Consider the following 13,770-nt stretch of genomic DNA (forward strand, 5'->3'; position numbering starts at 1 on the left):
TAAATTTATGCTCACAATAAATCATGTCCATTGAAAGTTGTTTTTGTGTGTGTGTGTGTGTGCTTTGTTTTTGCCCATCGGATGAGCTCCGACTGAAATAAGTTGCTTGACGCAAATCCGCCCCTGAATAAAGTTAGCAGGACAGAGATGAATAAACTTACAGGGGCGTATCCGGGAAGTTCCGGGAAGAGTGCATCGTTTTGTGCGGCCAACCTTGAGATGATATGTAGGAGAACAATTACCCAGAATATCTTTTTTAAAAAAATATGACGTCATATCCTGAGATGAACTTGAAATGAAAGACGGACTCCAAAACACCACATGCAGTGCCGTACAAAATAGAAGCAGGTCTCACGAAATATTCCATAATGACAGATCATAGATATATTTATTCAGTGTGTGTGTGTGTGTGTGTGTGTCTGAGAGAGAGAGAGAGAGAGAGAGAGAGAGCTTAGAGTAAGAAACTAGCAGTGACAACAGGGTCAAAGCTAGATGGAATAGTGTATCCGAACCTAAGAAGACAATCATTTCGACTCATCACTGACTCAAATGTCCGCGTCTTAGTTAGAGGAAGACTTAATGGGAAGTCCTTGTCAGGATTGGAAACTCTTGGAAACTAAGTAACTCTTGGAAACTCTTGGAAACTAAGTAACTCTTGGAAACTAAGTAACTCTTGGAAACTAAGTAACTCTTGGAAATAAGTAATTCTTGGAAACTAAGTAACTCTTGGAACGTAACTCTTGGAAACTAAGTAACTCTTGGAAACTAAGTAACTCTTGGAAACTAAGTAACTCTTGGAAACTAAGTAACTCTTGGAAACTAAGTAACTCTTGGAAACTAAGTAACTCTTGGAAACTCTTGGAAACTAAGTAACTCTTGGAAACTAAGTAACTCTTGGAACTAAGTAACTCTTGGAAACTAAGTAACTCTTGGAAACTAAGTAACTCTTGGAAACTCTTGGAAACTAAGTAACTCTTGGAAACTAAGTAACTCTTGGAAACTCTTGGAAACTAAGTAACTCTTTGAAACTCTTGGAAACTAAGTAACTCTTGGAAACTAAGTAACTCTTGGAAACTAAGTCACTCTTGGAAATAAGTAACTCTTGGAAACTACGTAACTCTTGGAAACTAAGTAACTCTTGGAAACTACGTAACTCTTGGAAACTAAGTAACTCTTGGAAACTCTTGGAAACTAAGTAACTCTTGGAAACTAAGTAACTCTTGGAAACTAAGTAACTCTTGGAAACTAAGTAACTCTTGGAAACTCTTGGTATTGAAACGAAATCTTCAGCGCTTCACATTTACATCATTGTACGAGATGTGATAAAGAGTGAGACCCAGCAATTAAAATCCAAGCTTTTGATGGAGAAGAGTTTTACTCTACTGTTACGTTCTTCTCTCTCTCTCCTAATCAGGCGTTCTGTAAAACACTACTAAACACATCAACACATGAACACAAGAACCTGACAACAAGAGCTCCAAATAATCTGGTACTTTAATAATGGTCAATTAAAACAGCCAATAGGACACAATTGTCAATACATCAACACTAAAAATGCTATACTGTACATCACCGTACTAAACTAATAAACTCTACTGTCTCTATCTCTTCTGGACTTGTACATTCACTTCAGGACTCCAACAGGACCGACTTCATGGCAGACTAACAGTCCCGGTATACTCGCTGTCCTGTCCTAAATTGCACTGCCTTACGAACAATGTGTCTCTGGTCCACGCAGGCTTATGATCAGATGACAATAACCCGGGTCCTATTCACGTGCAAAGTTCATGCCAGTACTGTCCCTTGCCTTTCAATATAGCACGCCAAACTGTATTACTGGGTATCTGGAAATTTAGGCACCGGATAATTAGGCACCGGATAAATAGGCACCGGATATTTAGGCACCCGGAAATTTAGGCACCCGGATAATTAGGCACCTGGAAACTTAGGCACCGGATAATTGGGCACTTTTTGACAAGGCGGAAAATTAGGCACCGGATAATTAGGCACTCTTTAATTAGCGACTTAATTTTGAAAGTAGTTTTAAAATGTTAACGTATATGTTATCCTTATGCTATGGGCTATTGGTGACGTTATCAAAAAAAAAATAGCAACTATAACGATTCTAACTGAATTTTCATGATATAAAAGAAAAACTGTCAAAACGAGGAAAAAATGACAATCGTGAGAATGTGTGGAAAAAATGACTCCGGATTAATAGTCATTATAAAATATAGACCTCACAGTATTCAGGGGCGGGGAGGTAGAGTTGATTCTCTTCTCATTGCTTCCTGACCTTAGCTCTTTCCCCTTTACGCACTCCCACTAAAGGAGAGGATTTGTGGCGGGTAGATGTTGAACTAGGTCGTGAAAATGACGCAATGAGTCTCAAGGCTACACACTGGAGTACAGGGCAGTGTACAGCATTGAACATAACTGCTAAAATGGAAGTCTGGAGAAAATTGTCTTCTTATAGTGGGAATTGAAATGAGCAGGGTGGATTTGCGCGCGTTACTTATAGGAATTAAATATGTTCTCTTCTCTATCATAAACCAAATATATTTACTACAATTTTCGAGAAGGTATGATTCCCCCATTCCTTTTATGCTCAGTAGGCCTACCTTATACAATTATTTTTTTCTTCAGAATGAAAAAAAAAAAAAAACAACGACTAAAAAAGGTTTCATACACACATTATTAAACACACACACACACACACACATATTAAAAAAAACACAAAAAAAACACTAGTTTCCCTAACTTTCAAAACTGCCAATGAAATTTAACTATCTTCATTTCCCTTATATATATATTATTATTTTATTACTGTTCTTATTATTATGATGGTTTTAACAGAAATGTGTCTACCAAAGTTTTTGGAAAGCCTCTAAAATATAATCCCCAGACTTCCATTTGAACACGTTTGTGTTTCCATACCCTTTAGTCCAATGTGTAGCTTTCAGATTCACTACGTAACTTTTACGACTAAGTTTACATCTACCTGCGAGAAATCCTCTAATTTAAGTGAGAGTGTGTGCGCCCCCCCCCCCTCGCCCCGCCCATCCCATTTTAAGAGTACGACCCCTCCCTTTTCCACAAGCAGAGGGCGATTGCGATTATATTTATCACCAACACTCCCCGACATAATAAAAATATTTTATAATACTTTTTAATCCTAAGTATTTACATTAGCAACTAAATATTTACACAATTTGCATAATCATCAATTTAAAAAAACTCACCAGTCAACCTTAGTGGTTGGTGATGGACGGAAGCAATGAGCGGAGTATCATCTCTACCAACCCTCCCCTGAATCCTGTGATGTCTATATTATATACTCAGGAGTCTTTTGTTTCCACACATTCTCATGATTGTCATTTTTTCCCATTTTGTTTCAACTTTTCTTTAGCTAGAATCGTTATAGTTGCTATTTTTTATAACGTCACCGATAGCCCATAGCCTAAGGATAACATATACGTTAACATTTTAAAACTACTTTCAAAATTAAGGTCGCTAATTAAAGAGTGCCTAATTATCCGGTGCCTAATTTTCCGCCTTGTCAAAAAGTGCCTAATTATCCGGTGCCTAATTATCCGGGTGCCTAAATTTCCGGGTGCCTAAATATCCGGGTGCCTAATTATCCGGGTGCCTAAATTTCCGGGTGCCTAAATATCCGGGTGCCTAAATTTCAGGGTGCCTAAATATCCGGTGCCTAAATATCCGTAAATACGCGGTGCCTAAATATCCGGTGCCTAAATTTCCTAAATTCGTATTACTGGCCTGTGTCACATATGTCAGCTGATCACACACAGTTAACCCTATCGCGTCGCGAATAGGGTTACAATACTTTGTGACATTGCATCAAACTAGCAGTGAAATTCTAGGATGGCAGCCTCGTATTCAGGAAGAGAGCCTCGTATTCAGGAAGAGAGCCTAGTAATCATATTTGATATTTTAGGTTTTTGGTACATCAGCACATTTTAGTGCAATTTAGGCCATGTCGTGCCCTCTTGTATTCAGGATGAGAGCGGTATTCGTGCACAACTCAAAAGTTTGTGTCGGGATAAGGGTATCAGAACTATAGTCACACCCCCTTTGGTTGACTTGAAACTGGACTGCCACATTTATTTACCGAAGTCAACGGCAGTGCCTGGTATTTGAGCGCTAACACTCTGCAAATAAAATCGAGGGAACTCAATGATCTCACATAGTGATAACATTGTACCGTAGTATGTGCAACGGAAGGGTTTGATTTAAAAAGTTGCAGACTTCAACACTACAAAACTAGTCCAATTTTTTTTTTTTTTTAAAGGGAGACAACCCGAGGATGAAAATAATTTTTTACAAATTTATACTTTATTTTTCCAATTATTTTTCTTTATTTGATTGTAATAGGAAAATATAAAAGCATGAAGAGAAATATTCGACCCAAGAAAAAAAATAAAGAAATATTAAAAACAAAATAAATTTTTAAAATGTATTTCTGTCATTTTACCGTTATTGCACTCTGAGACATTTTAGAGTCTCCCGAGGCCCAAGACGAAAGGTTTAAATTCTGTCATTAGCTTCATGTCAATGACTTAGACATAGTAACATTATATAATGAAGAAAACACTGTAAAAGTTTTCCGTTATTATAACATACGATATATGTATTATCTTCGGAGGTCGATATTCAGTCGACATATAATGTAAGCAAACTAAAGGAAGGATGTTCTGCGTTCTAGTGTTAGGACACCTCGAGATCCACTAAAAGAGCATGAGTTCTAGAATAACCTAGATGGTTTAAGATCTCTAGACATGTGAACAGGACAAGATTGAGATTAGAGATGCGATTTAAATCAAATAAAGTACATCATTATAGACCCAGGGATACTCAAAGAACTAACTGGTAGGCAAGGCCGGCCCTAACAAATGCGGGGCCCTACGCGAAACGGATCGCGCGGGGTCCAGTCTGGGTAGGGATATTAATGATAAGTGAAAATTAAGATTTGGTATTAGAAACTACATTCGTCTTCGCATTTTAATTATAGTTTACTAATTACAAAATCGTGATCAAATTAAAAAAAAATATCGCTTTTGATTTTTTTCAAAATAAATTTAGAAAGATTTTGATCTATATTTATATGCCAGTGACTACTTAAGTAAATAAAGCAATGTAACTTAAAATTCGCCAATACATATTTATTAAATAAAAGCTGACAATGCTTTTTTTTTAAATTGGCGTTTTCCATATTGAATGACACCCCAAAAAGACAATTTTTGTCTATTTTTCTGGAGATTTACTGGAACATGTAAAAAAAACGGAAACCCTGTTATAAGTATTAATGGTTTAATTTAAAAATTTACAACTATAAATAGCGCAGGGCCTATGAAAGAGCGGGGCCCACTGCAGCCGCATAAGTTGGTAGGGATATAGTTGTGTAGAATTTAAAATCAAAATCAAGTGCCGAAGATGTTCAAATAACTGACAGGTTGAGATACAGGTGTGCTGAATTCATAAGAGGGCTCTGACGAAAGACAGGTTTAGATAGAGTTGTCCTGCATGTAAGATAACTCTGAAGAAAGACAGGTTTAGATAAAGTTGTCCTGCATGTAAGATAACTCTGAAGAAAGGTTTAGATTAGAGTTGTCCTGCATGTAAGATAACTCTGAAGAAAGACAAGTTTAGATTAGAGTTGTCCTGCATGTAAGATAACTCTGAAGAAAAAGAACACAAAAAAATCTATATGTCAGAATGATCCACAAAATGAAACTAATAGGATGACGCTAGTGCACAATTAGTTGAGTCCTTGACTAGCTAGTGTACAATTAGTTGAGTCCTTGACTAGCTAGTGTACAATTAGTTGAGTTCTTGACTAGCTAGTGTACAATTAGTTGAGTCCTTGACTAGCTAGTTTACAATTAGTTGAGTCCTTGACTAGCTAGTGTAAAATTAGTTGAGTTCTTGACTAGCTAGTGTACAATTAGTTGAGTCCTTGACTAGCTAGTGTACAATTAGTTGAGTCCTTGACTAGCTAGTGTACAATTAGTTGAGTCCTTGACTAGCTAGTGTACAATGGTGAGCATCTAGGACTTAAAGACATTTTGTGGTACAGAGGAATCAACTACTAAATGAACAACCAAAAGTTTTTATGACTCTGACTCAGCAAGACAACTTTGGCATCTTAAGTTAAAAAAAAAATACCCAAAAGTTTCCAAAGCAAGAAGACAATAACGCGTCATGTTTTGAAAACTCTAACCCAGGGGTTCTCAACCTGTGGATCGCGACCCCCTTGGGGGTCGATTGACGATTTGCGAGGGGTCACCTAAGACCATCGAAAATATGGATTGTTATTGTCTATTCTTCTATTGCTGTATGTGTGTGTGAGTGTGGGGGGAGGGGGGGTCGCGGTAGAGTGAGGGATTGTAAAAAGGGGTCGCCGAGCATAAAACGTTGAGAACCGCTGCACTCTAACCCTATAAATACGTAAAAACAAATCGTATTGAAATGCTAGTCAAATCCGATAACAACTTGAATAACTAAGAAATGCGCATGCGTAGGAAGTAGACCATTTTTGACAAAGGAAGTTAAGTCGTACAAGAATAAACAACGTGTTTAAGATATTCACTTTCCAAAAAAAAAAAATATAAACCTGAATTTCAGTTTGAGTCGGATCTACTTGCTGACAACAGACAAATCAATACATGTGCAATATTTTAAAGATTTTATTTCTTCCCCCCTCCTTTTTCCGGAACATTCTCGAGCGTCGACGACATAAAAGGGGAGACAATTGCCATCTGCTATCTAACTTCTGCTATCATTTCAACTTCTGCGCCTCAGTTAAACACTTTATGTGGCTCCATTAGATGTACATGATATATAGGTCAGAATACTCGGATTGAAATACTCGGCACTTAGAACAAAAATTAAAAAAAAAAAGAGATTTAAAAAGGCTGAAATAAAAAAAGAGTTTCATTTCAAACCGGGAACTCTAGATCTAGATCAGTGGCGTAGCTGGGGGGGGGGAGAATGTGAAAATCCCCCCAGGTCCCCACTTGAAAGGGGCCCCCAAATGAGTGTTTTTTACATTAAAAATTAAATATTACGCAAAATGCTGGAGCCCCCCAAAGAGGTCAAGCACCGGGCTCCCAAAGGATGGAAAATTCCCTATCTACGCCCCTGATCTAGATTCTTCGAATTCAACTGCTTGGTTAAATAGCACTCTCCTGTTACTGTTATCTTCTGCCATTACAGACTGCACACATTGTAACATGGGAAGGAAGACGTTAATGAATGTGCGTCTCCTAATTGTGAGTGACAATAAAATTTTGTATGCACTTGTATCTTGTACAAAGAAAACTCACAAAAACGCACATTCCTCGTCCCATATGCTAGGACAAATTTGTACAAATACTCCTTCTTCCCTAGTGCTATTAGAGCATGGAATGGGGTTGCCTGAGCTAGCCAGGAAAACCAGTGACTTGGCAGAATTTAAGTCATTGGTTAATATGCATGACTAAATGCATGACGCGTAGGACGTAATCATCTTCTTTTTTTGAAGTAACGTCTGTATAAGATAAGATAAGATAAAGCTCGTTAACTTAGAAGAGGCAGGCTTAAAGGGAAACTCCGATGGTTTTTCCAATTTGAGTTTGTGACATATTTAAATTCTGCGTAAAAAGTTGTAATAGTAAAACATTTTACCTTTTTACAAAAAAAAAAAAAAATCTTAGAAACATTTATATTTAATAACTGTACATTCTTGACATCTTTTTTTTTTTTTTTAAAAAATGATTCTTTGATTTAGCTTTTAGGTTAGGCATACGTCACTTGCCTCAACAATACTGAAAGCGAATCTAGATCTAACCAATCGTATTGCTTCATTCTTACAGTGGATGTTAGGTTTAGTGAAGGCCTGGTCCATAGCTATGATACTCACTGGAACAGTTATATTAAGATCTAAAAGTATTGGGGTAACCAATTTCAGAAGGGAAAAAAAAGTAACATTTTCATCTACACCCCTCCCTGTCCCAAAAAGTAAACAGATCGTGTGTCTGACAGATTCTAACACACTGGTCAGTGTAAGGTTAGCCTAGAACTTTGGTAGGCTACGCGAGTCATGACCGGACGACCACGCGATAGTATTTGTTGTATGCTGAGTGGTCAAGCGAGACATACTGCCATAGTTAGTCAAGCATGTAGATCTATTCTTAATACGTATTTTGTTTTTTTTTATGCTTACAAGGTCTAGATGTAACTGCATAGTCCTAGGACTATTTTGTTACGAGATAAGATTGTAAACTTTACTGTAAAATGTTTTACATGTTTCGGATATTTCCTTCAGAGTTGAAGATAGTTTACTTCCTAGTCCAAACCTCCCGCAGGACGACGGGGGATGGGAGCGGGCAGGATTTGAACCCTCGACCATCGATAAATCCGAACGACAGTCCAGCGCGTAAACCGCACGACCAGGCAGCCATCCACTACAAAGTAAATGAAAGGAAGACATTTTTCTGAAGATTTTAATCAAAGGGGGCAAAAATAAACATATATAAATAAATCCTTTTTTATTTTGCAAAAATGTTAGTACTAAACATTTTTCATAGATATGTGGTGCCGAAACATATAATAGATACCATCATACCAGTCGGTACTACTGAGATCTAGGTCTACATCTGCAATCATATAGAGCTACTCAGAGCATCATAAAAAAAAAACTCTAGGGGGGGAAAAAGCATTTTCCTCCACACTCCTCCCTTCCGAAAAAGTAAATAGGCTGGAGTCTAGCAGATGTTAACAACCTGGTCAGATCTACGTAGGCTACACATTTAGGCCATTCTGACGACGCATAGAAACCAGTTAAAGGTCTGGCCGTTTTGGATGCGCAGAAAAATTATGTCAGAAAATCACTCACTAAGTTATTATTGAAAATAAAATTAAAATCACAAGGGAAATAAATCATTGTTAGGCAGACAGAATATAAATGTGTACGAAATAAACAGGAATGGAGAGTTTGAAAACGAAAGTAGACCTTAATCTGCTGTAGGTAAAAAAATATTCGTTGAAAAAAAGGTCTGGGTGTATTGTATTAAAACGTCTGGAGAAATCAAAAGAAATGTTTTGGGTATTGAGGGACAAAAATGACGAATGATCTATTTCAGGCTTCTGGGTTTACAATGAATTCCCATTATGTAATGTGATCTCCAGTGGCGTAGCAAGGTAGTCGTGGGCCCGGGTTCAAGTATACGTTTGTGGGCCCCCACTTCCCTACACTGAGTAAAATAAAAACAAATCTCGCCATCAAGTAAGCATCGGTACATTTCAAAACAAAACATTCTTTTGTCGGTACTACTTTCTAGAAGTAATGGAGTCATTACATTCAATGCACTTCTTAGACGCTTACTTAGACTTAGGTCCACCCTCGACGTTCCATGCAGAAATCGGTCTCAAGCAAAAATCGGTCTCAAGCAGAAATCAGTCTCAAGCAGATAAGAAATCTGTCTAAGTCTAAAGCAGAAATCGGTCTCAATGGTAATCATCGCGTTTACATTCATTTGTTATGAGCTTTTTTTTTTCTTGGCTCTATCTCTGTTAGCACTATAATAAGACAAAGTAAATTATCTAAGGATTGATACATTGACATTTTTACAGTCGAAAACGTTTGTTTTCAATTTTTTAAAGTACCTTTGTGGGCCCCCTATTCATCATGGTTCATTGAACCCTTTCGCACCATGGATGCTACGCCTCTGGTGACCACAGCGCCTCTGGTGACCACAGCGCCTCTGGTGACCACAGCGCTCACTTTGATCAAGTGTTGTTTGTCTTATAAGTAATGATGTCCAAGTGAAGTTCCTCTTTCAGACCTTGCTGTCAATGGGGCAGATGGTGTAAAGGACAACTGCTTCTGTGGACTACTGCTAACGAGGATGCAATGTGGCCAGCACAACGATAAACCACCTTTACTAGTCCCCAACTAATGTCATTGAAGCTGAATGGACTCGGAGGCGCCCTAAAGATCCTGAGATTAAAAAAAAATAATCTTCACAAGGATTTGAACCCAGGACCCCTGGTTCGGAAGCCAAGCCCTTCATTACACAGCCACTGTGCCTACAAACGATGTTCAAAGCTGAAGACATTTTTTTCCCAATCCATTTTCCCAATTAACTGATTGCTGCAACAATAATCGACCCCCGAGATGTTCAAATACATGACTGACTGACTGACTGACTGACTATTAAATCTCACAATCAAGTATCCATCCATAATTCATTTGTTTATCTCACTCAAAAACATATTTAAAAAAAAAACAACAACTGATGACGTCACTAGGGTGTTTAATTACAACTTTTTCATTAACCTTTAGTTTATGATTGCAAAGATCAAAGCTGTTAGAAAAATTACCAGAAATGCTCTTTACTACTACTACTATATGTCAGACTAACTTGAATTAACATTCATTAAACAAACTTGTATTCCAAACATACTGAAAATATTTACGCAAAAAAAAAAAAAAAAAAACAGTGCAAAAAGTTTGTTAGAATTATGTCTTTAAGTTCTTTTTTTTTAAAATTACATTTTAAACCCTATCTTGGACTTCACAAGGGCAGTGCTCCTCAAACTGTGGTCTGCGAATCTTGAGATAACCATTAGATGAAAGATGAAAATTATATGCAATTAAAATCACTTCTTCAATAAAAGACAGTTTATCAGATCGGATAATTTGAAAAATAATCAACTAACCCTTCACAATCATTTAAAATGTTTATTACGTACAATTCAAAGATGAGATAAACCAAAGATTTGACACATTTTTTCATTTAATATTACCGACTGGGTATTGCACCTTTAATCAGGTGGAGAAAGTCAGATTGGAATCACAGATTAATCCAAACTAATGCAGGAGAAGCTTATGGAAATTACCATAAACAAGGAAGTTTGTTTGTGACTAGGCAACAATAATGACAGCAAGGCTCAAGATTTAAATAAACAAGAGGGGAAAATGTGGAGAGATTATCTGTAGAGAATTTGGACATCATTCGTTTTCTGTTAAATCAGAATCTGGCACTCCGTGGGCATTGCAAACGAGTTGAAGAAGATTTGGCAGTACAAAATCAAAGAAATATCCTGGAGTGAAATTACTAAATACGATCCATTCCTGAGAGACCGAATATGTACATGTCCCAACAAAATAAAAATGAATTTATTGTAATATAAGTGCTCAAGAAAACAAATAAAAAATCATACAGAAAGTTTAAAAAGCAAATATTTCTTGATTATTTTCCACAGTACACCTAACATCTAAAATCAAGATACAAATTTTATGTTACATTGTCATGCAGAACCTCAAAAGGCAAAAAAAGATGAAGATAGATTTTCTATCACCACACAAGAAAGAGCTCCTGATGGAAATATCTTCCTTGGACGTATTGTTCATGAAATGATAACCCCCATAAGAACAACGTCATGATAAATATGAATTTTAGTACTCTTCATTGAATCCTCAGATGGAAATCAATCTCGAAGGTTCTCCAAGCGACAAAGACAAAAGCGAATTTTGTCTGGGGGCTTCAGGTAATTGTCAGTTTCTCCAGAAGTCTCTGAACTTCCAAAACAAGAATCTATTGAGCTTTAGAGTTTAATACCTTGATTCGCATATTTTTTACTATTGTGGTAAGTGTGGCTACTTGCAAGTTTTCACAAACATACTTTGATGAAGAAATACTTAAAATCAATGATGACGAATTTACAATTTACTAATTTTGCAATTTCGTCAATTGAACTAGACCTAGTGGAAAAAAACTGATTTCAATAAAATTATCTATAGTTTGCCGGCGAAAAACCATGTGAGATTCACTTGTATTATTTTATTTTTTTTGTAAAATCGATTCTTTGCAAAATAGCAATGCTTAAATAACGAAAACACTTTATTTCAAAATTATAAACTTTTCGTTGTTTTAAAACTTTTTTTTTGGAGGGCATAATGAGGAACCACTGCACAGGGCATCAATTACCCTAGCTACGCCACTGGTCTGTAGTAAAGATTTGACTATATAAAGGGGTCCCCGGGTCAAAAAATTTTGAGAATCTCTACACTAGAGTAACTCAAAGTTCTCTCACAGACCCTCTTGTTGTTAAGGGGAGTGAAAATACTTTTTTTTCCATCTATGGAGGCATCACAGAAAAACGTTTGAGAAACACTGATATCCACTATATTTGTAAAAAGCTTAAAAATGATTGTACAGTGTATCCAATTATAAAGGTTTTATGCAAATTAAAGAATCCTTTGTGATAATAAAATTTCTTTTATTATTATTACAATTAAATTGCAACAGAATAAATCTGATTGGGTATATCACTCGTAAAAGAATCAATAAAGTCAGAAACAATCAAATAAAACATCCAACCAATGTCTAGTGGTCTCAAAGTCTACATAATAAATGTGTTTGAGTCAATAAGGTTTTGTCACTGAGTCCTATGATTAATGAGAAAATGTCAATATTCAATGGTTATAAACCTTACAGCTCTTTTTGTGTATCTGGTCTAGTTTCTTTATGTTTTATTGAATTGAAGTATCTCAAATAGAAGACGATTATTAATCTAGGTTAGAAAAAAATAAATTAAGTAAATCTCTCTCTAAAATGGCAACAATCAGGAAAGTTTGTAAAAATGTTTTGTAAAATGTTTTACATATTTCTGATGTTCCTTCAGAGTTGAAGATAATTTACTTTCTAGTTCAAACCTCCCGCAGGATGACGGGAGATGGGAGTGGGCAGGGTTTCAACCCGGGGACTATCAATATACCTGAATAATATTCCAGCTCGCAAATCGCTCGACCAGGGAGCTAAGTTATTTTTTTGTGAAAAAAGCTCTATAAACATAAGTAGAAAACTAGGTCTTCCTACTGCTACACTATGAACAAATGGATTCAGTTCCTTGGTTTCATAAGAAAGCTTTTGTAACTTTAAACAAGGAGAGAATTTCTAGAACATGAAATAAAATATTGAACCTCAAAACATATAATCATATAGACTGTGGATAAGACAAGGAAAAAAAGAATTTCAACAAGGTTCAAATGAACAAGAATCAAATTGATGACTACTCACCATTCATCTCTCTCATTGCTCTTGTGAAGTCAAGCGGATCTTTAAAACTGACAAAGCCATAGCCTTTCGTTTTGTTGGTGCGTCTGTCTCTGACAACTTTGGCTTTCAGAAAGCTGGGATATTTGTTGAAGGCTCGAACCAAAGTCTCGTCTGTAACTTCATTGCCAAGGTCACCACAGAACATCCTGAAGTCATCTAGAGTATATAAATCATAATTTTTTTATATATTTAATGAGCAAATCTGCTCTAAAACAACTTAAATCTTAAAGAAAAATATACCCAAAACAAAACAGGGGCACAAGATCTAGACAAAGTGGTGAGCTACTCTTGGTTGAGGACATAATCTGAAAAGTTTTTAAGAGCTTGGCTTCTGAACCAAAAGATCACGGTTTTATATTTTGGTGAGGACTGGGATTTTGAATTTCAAGATTTCTAGGATACTCCTGAGTCCAGCCAACTCTAACGGTTACCTGACATTAGTTGGGGAAAGTAAAGCCAGTTGGTCATTGTGCTGGCCACATGACAACCTCTATAGAGAAAAAGATGACCTACACATCATCTGCCCTATTGATCACAAGATCTGAAAGGGATACTATACTTTTTATTTTCTTTAATAAACTTGTTGCATAATCTGACAGTTCTCTCTCCATGTTTACTGTGAATGTGAGGAGAAAGTTCTTCTCTC

General features: G+C 36.5%; 1 protein-coding gene across 1 annotated transcript in view; it reads right to left on the reverse strand.

The window, feature by feature from the left end:
• LOC106075951 (RNA-binding protein 42-like) overlaps positions 1 to 13,770 on the reverse strand; it is a 64,841-nt gene that overhangs the window by 39,234 nt on the left and 11,837 nt on the right. Inside the window, exon 6 of the mRNA XM_056010557.1 lies at positions 13,086 to 13,280. Coding sequence (XP_055866532.1) covers positions 13,086 to 13,280 — 195 coding nt within the window. The remainder of the gene's footprint in view (positions 1 to 13,085; positions 13,281 to 13,770) is intronic.

The sequence above is a fragment of the Biomphalaria glabrata genome, chromosome 14 (assembly GCF_947242115.1).
Source record: "Biomphalaria glabrata chromosome 14, xgBioGlab47.1, whole genome shotgun sequence".
NCBI classification, from domain to species: Eukaryota; Metazoa; Mollusca; class Gastropoda; family Planorbidae; genus Biomphalaria; species Biomphalaria glabrata.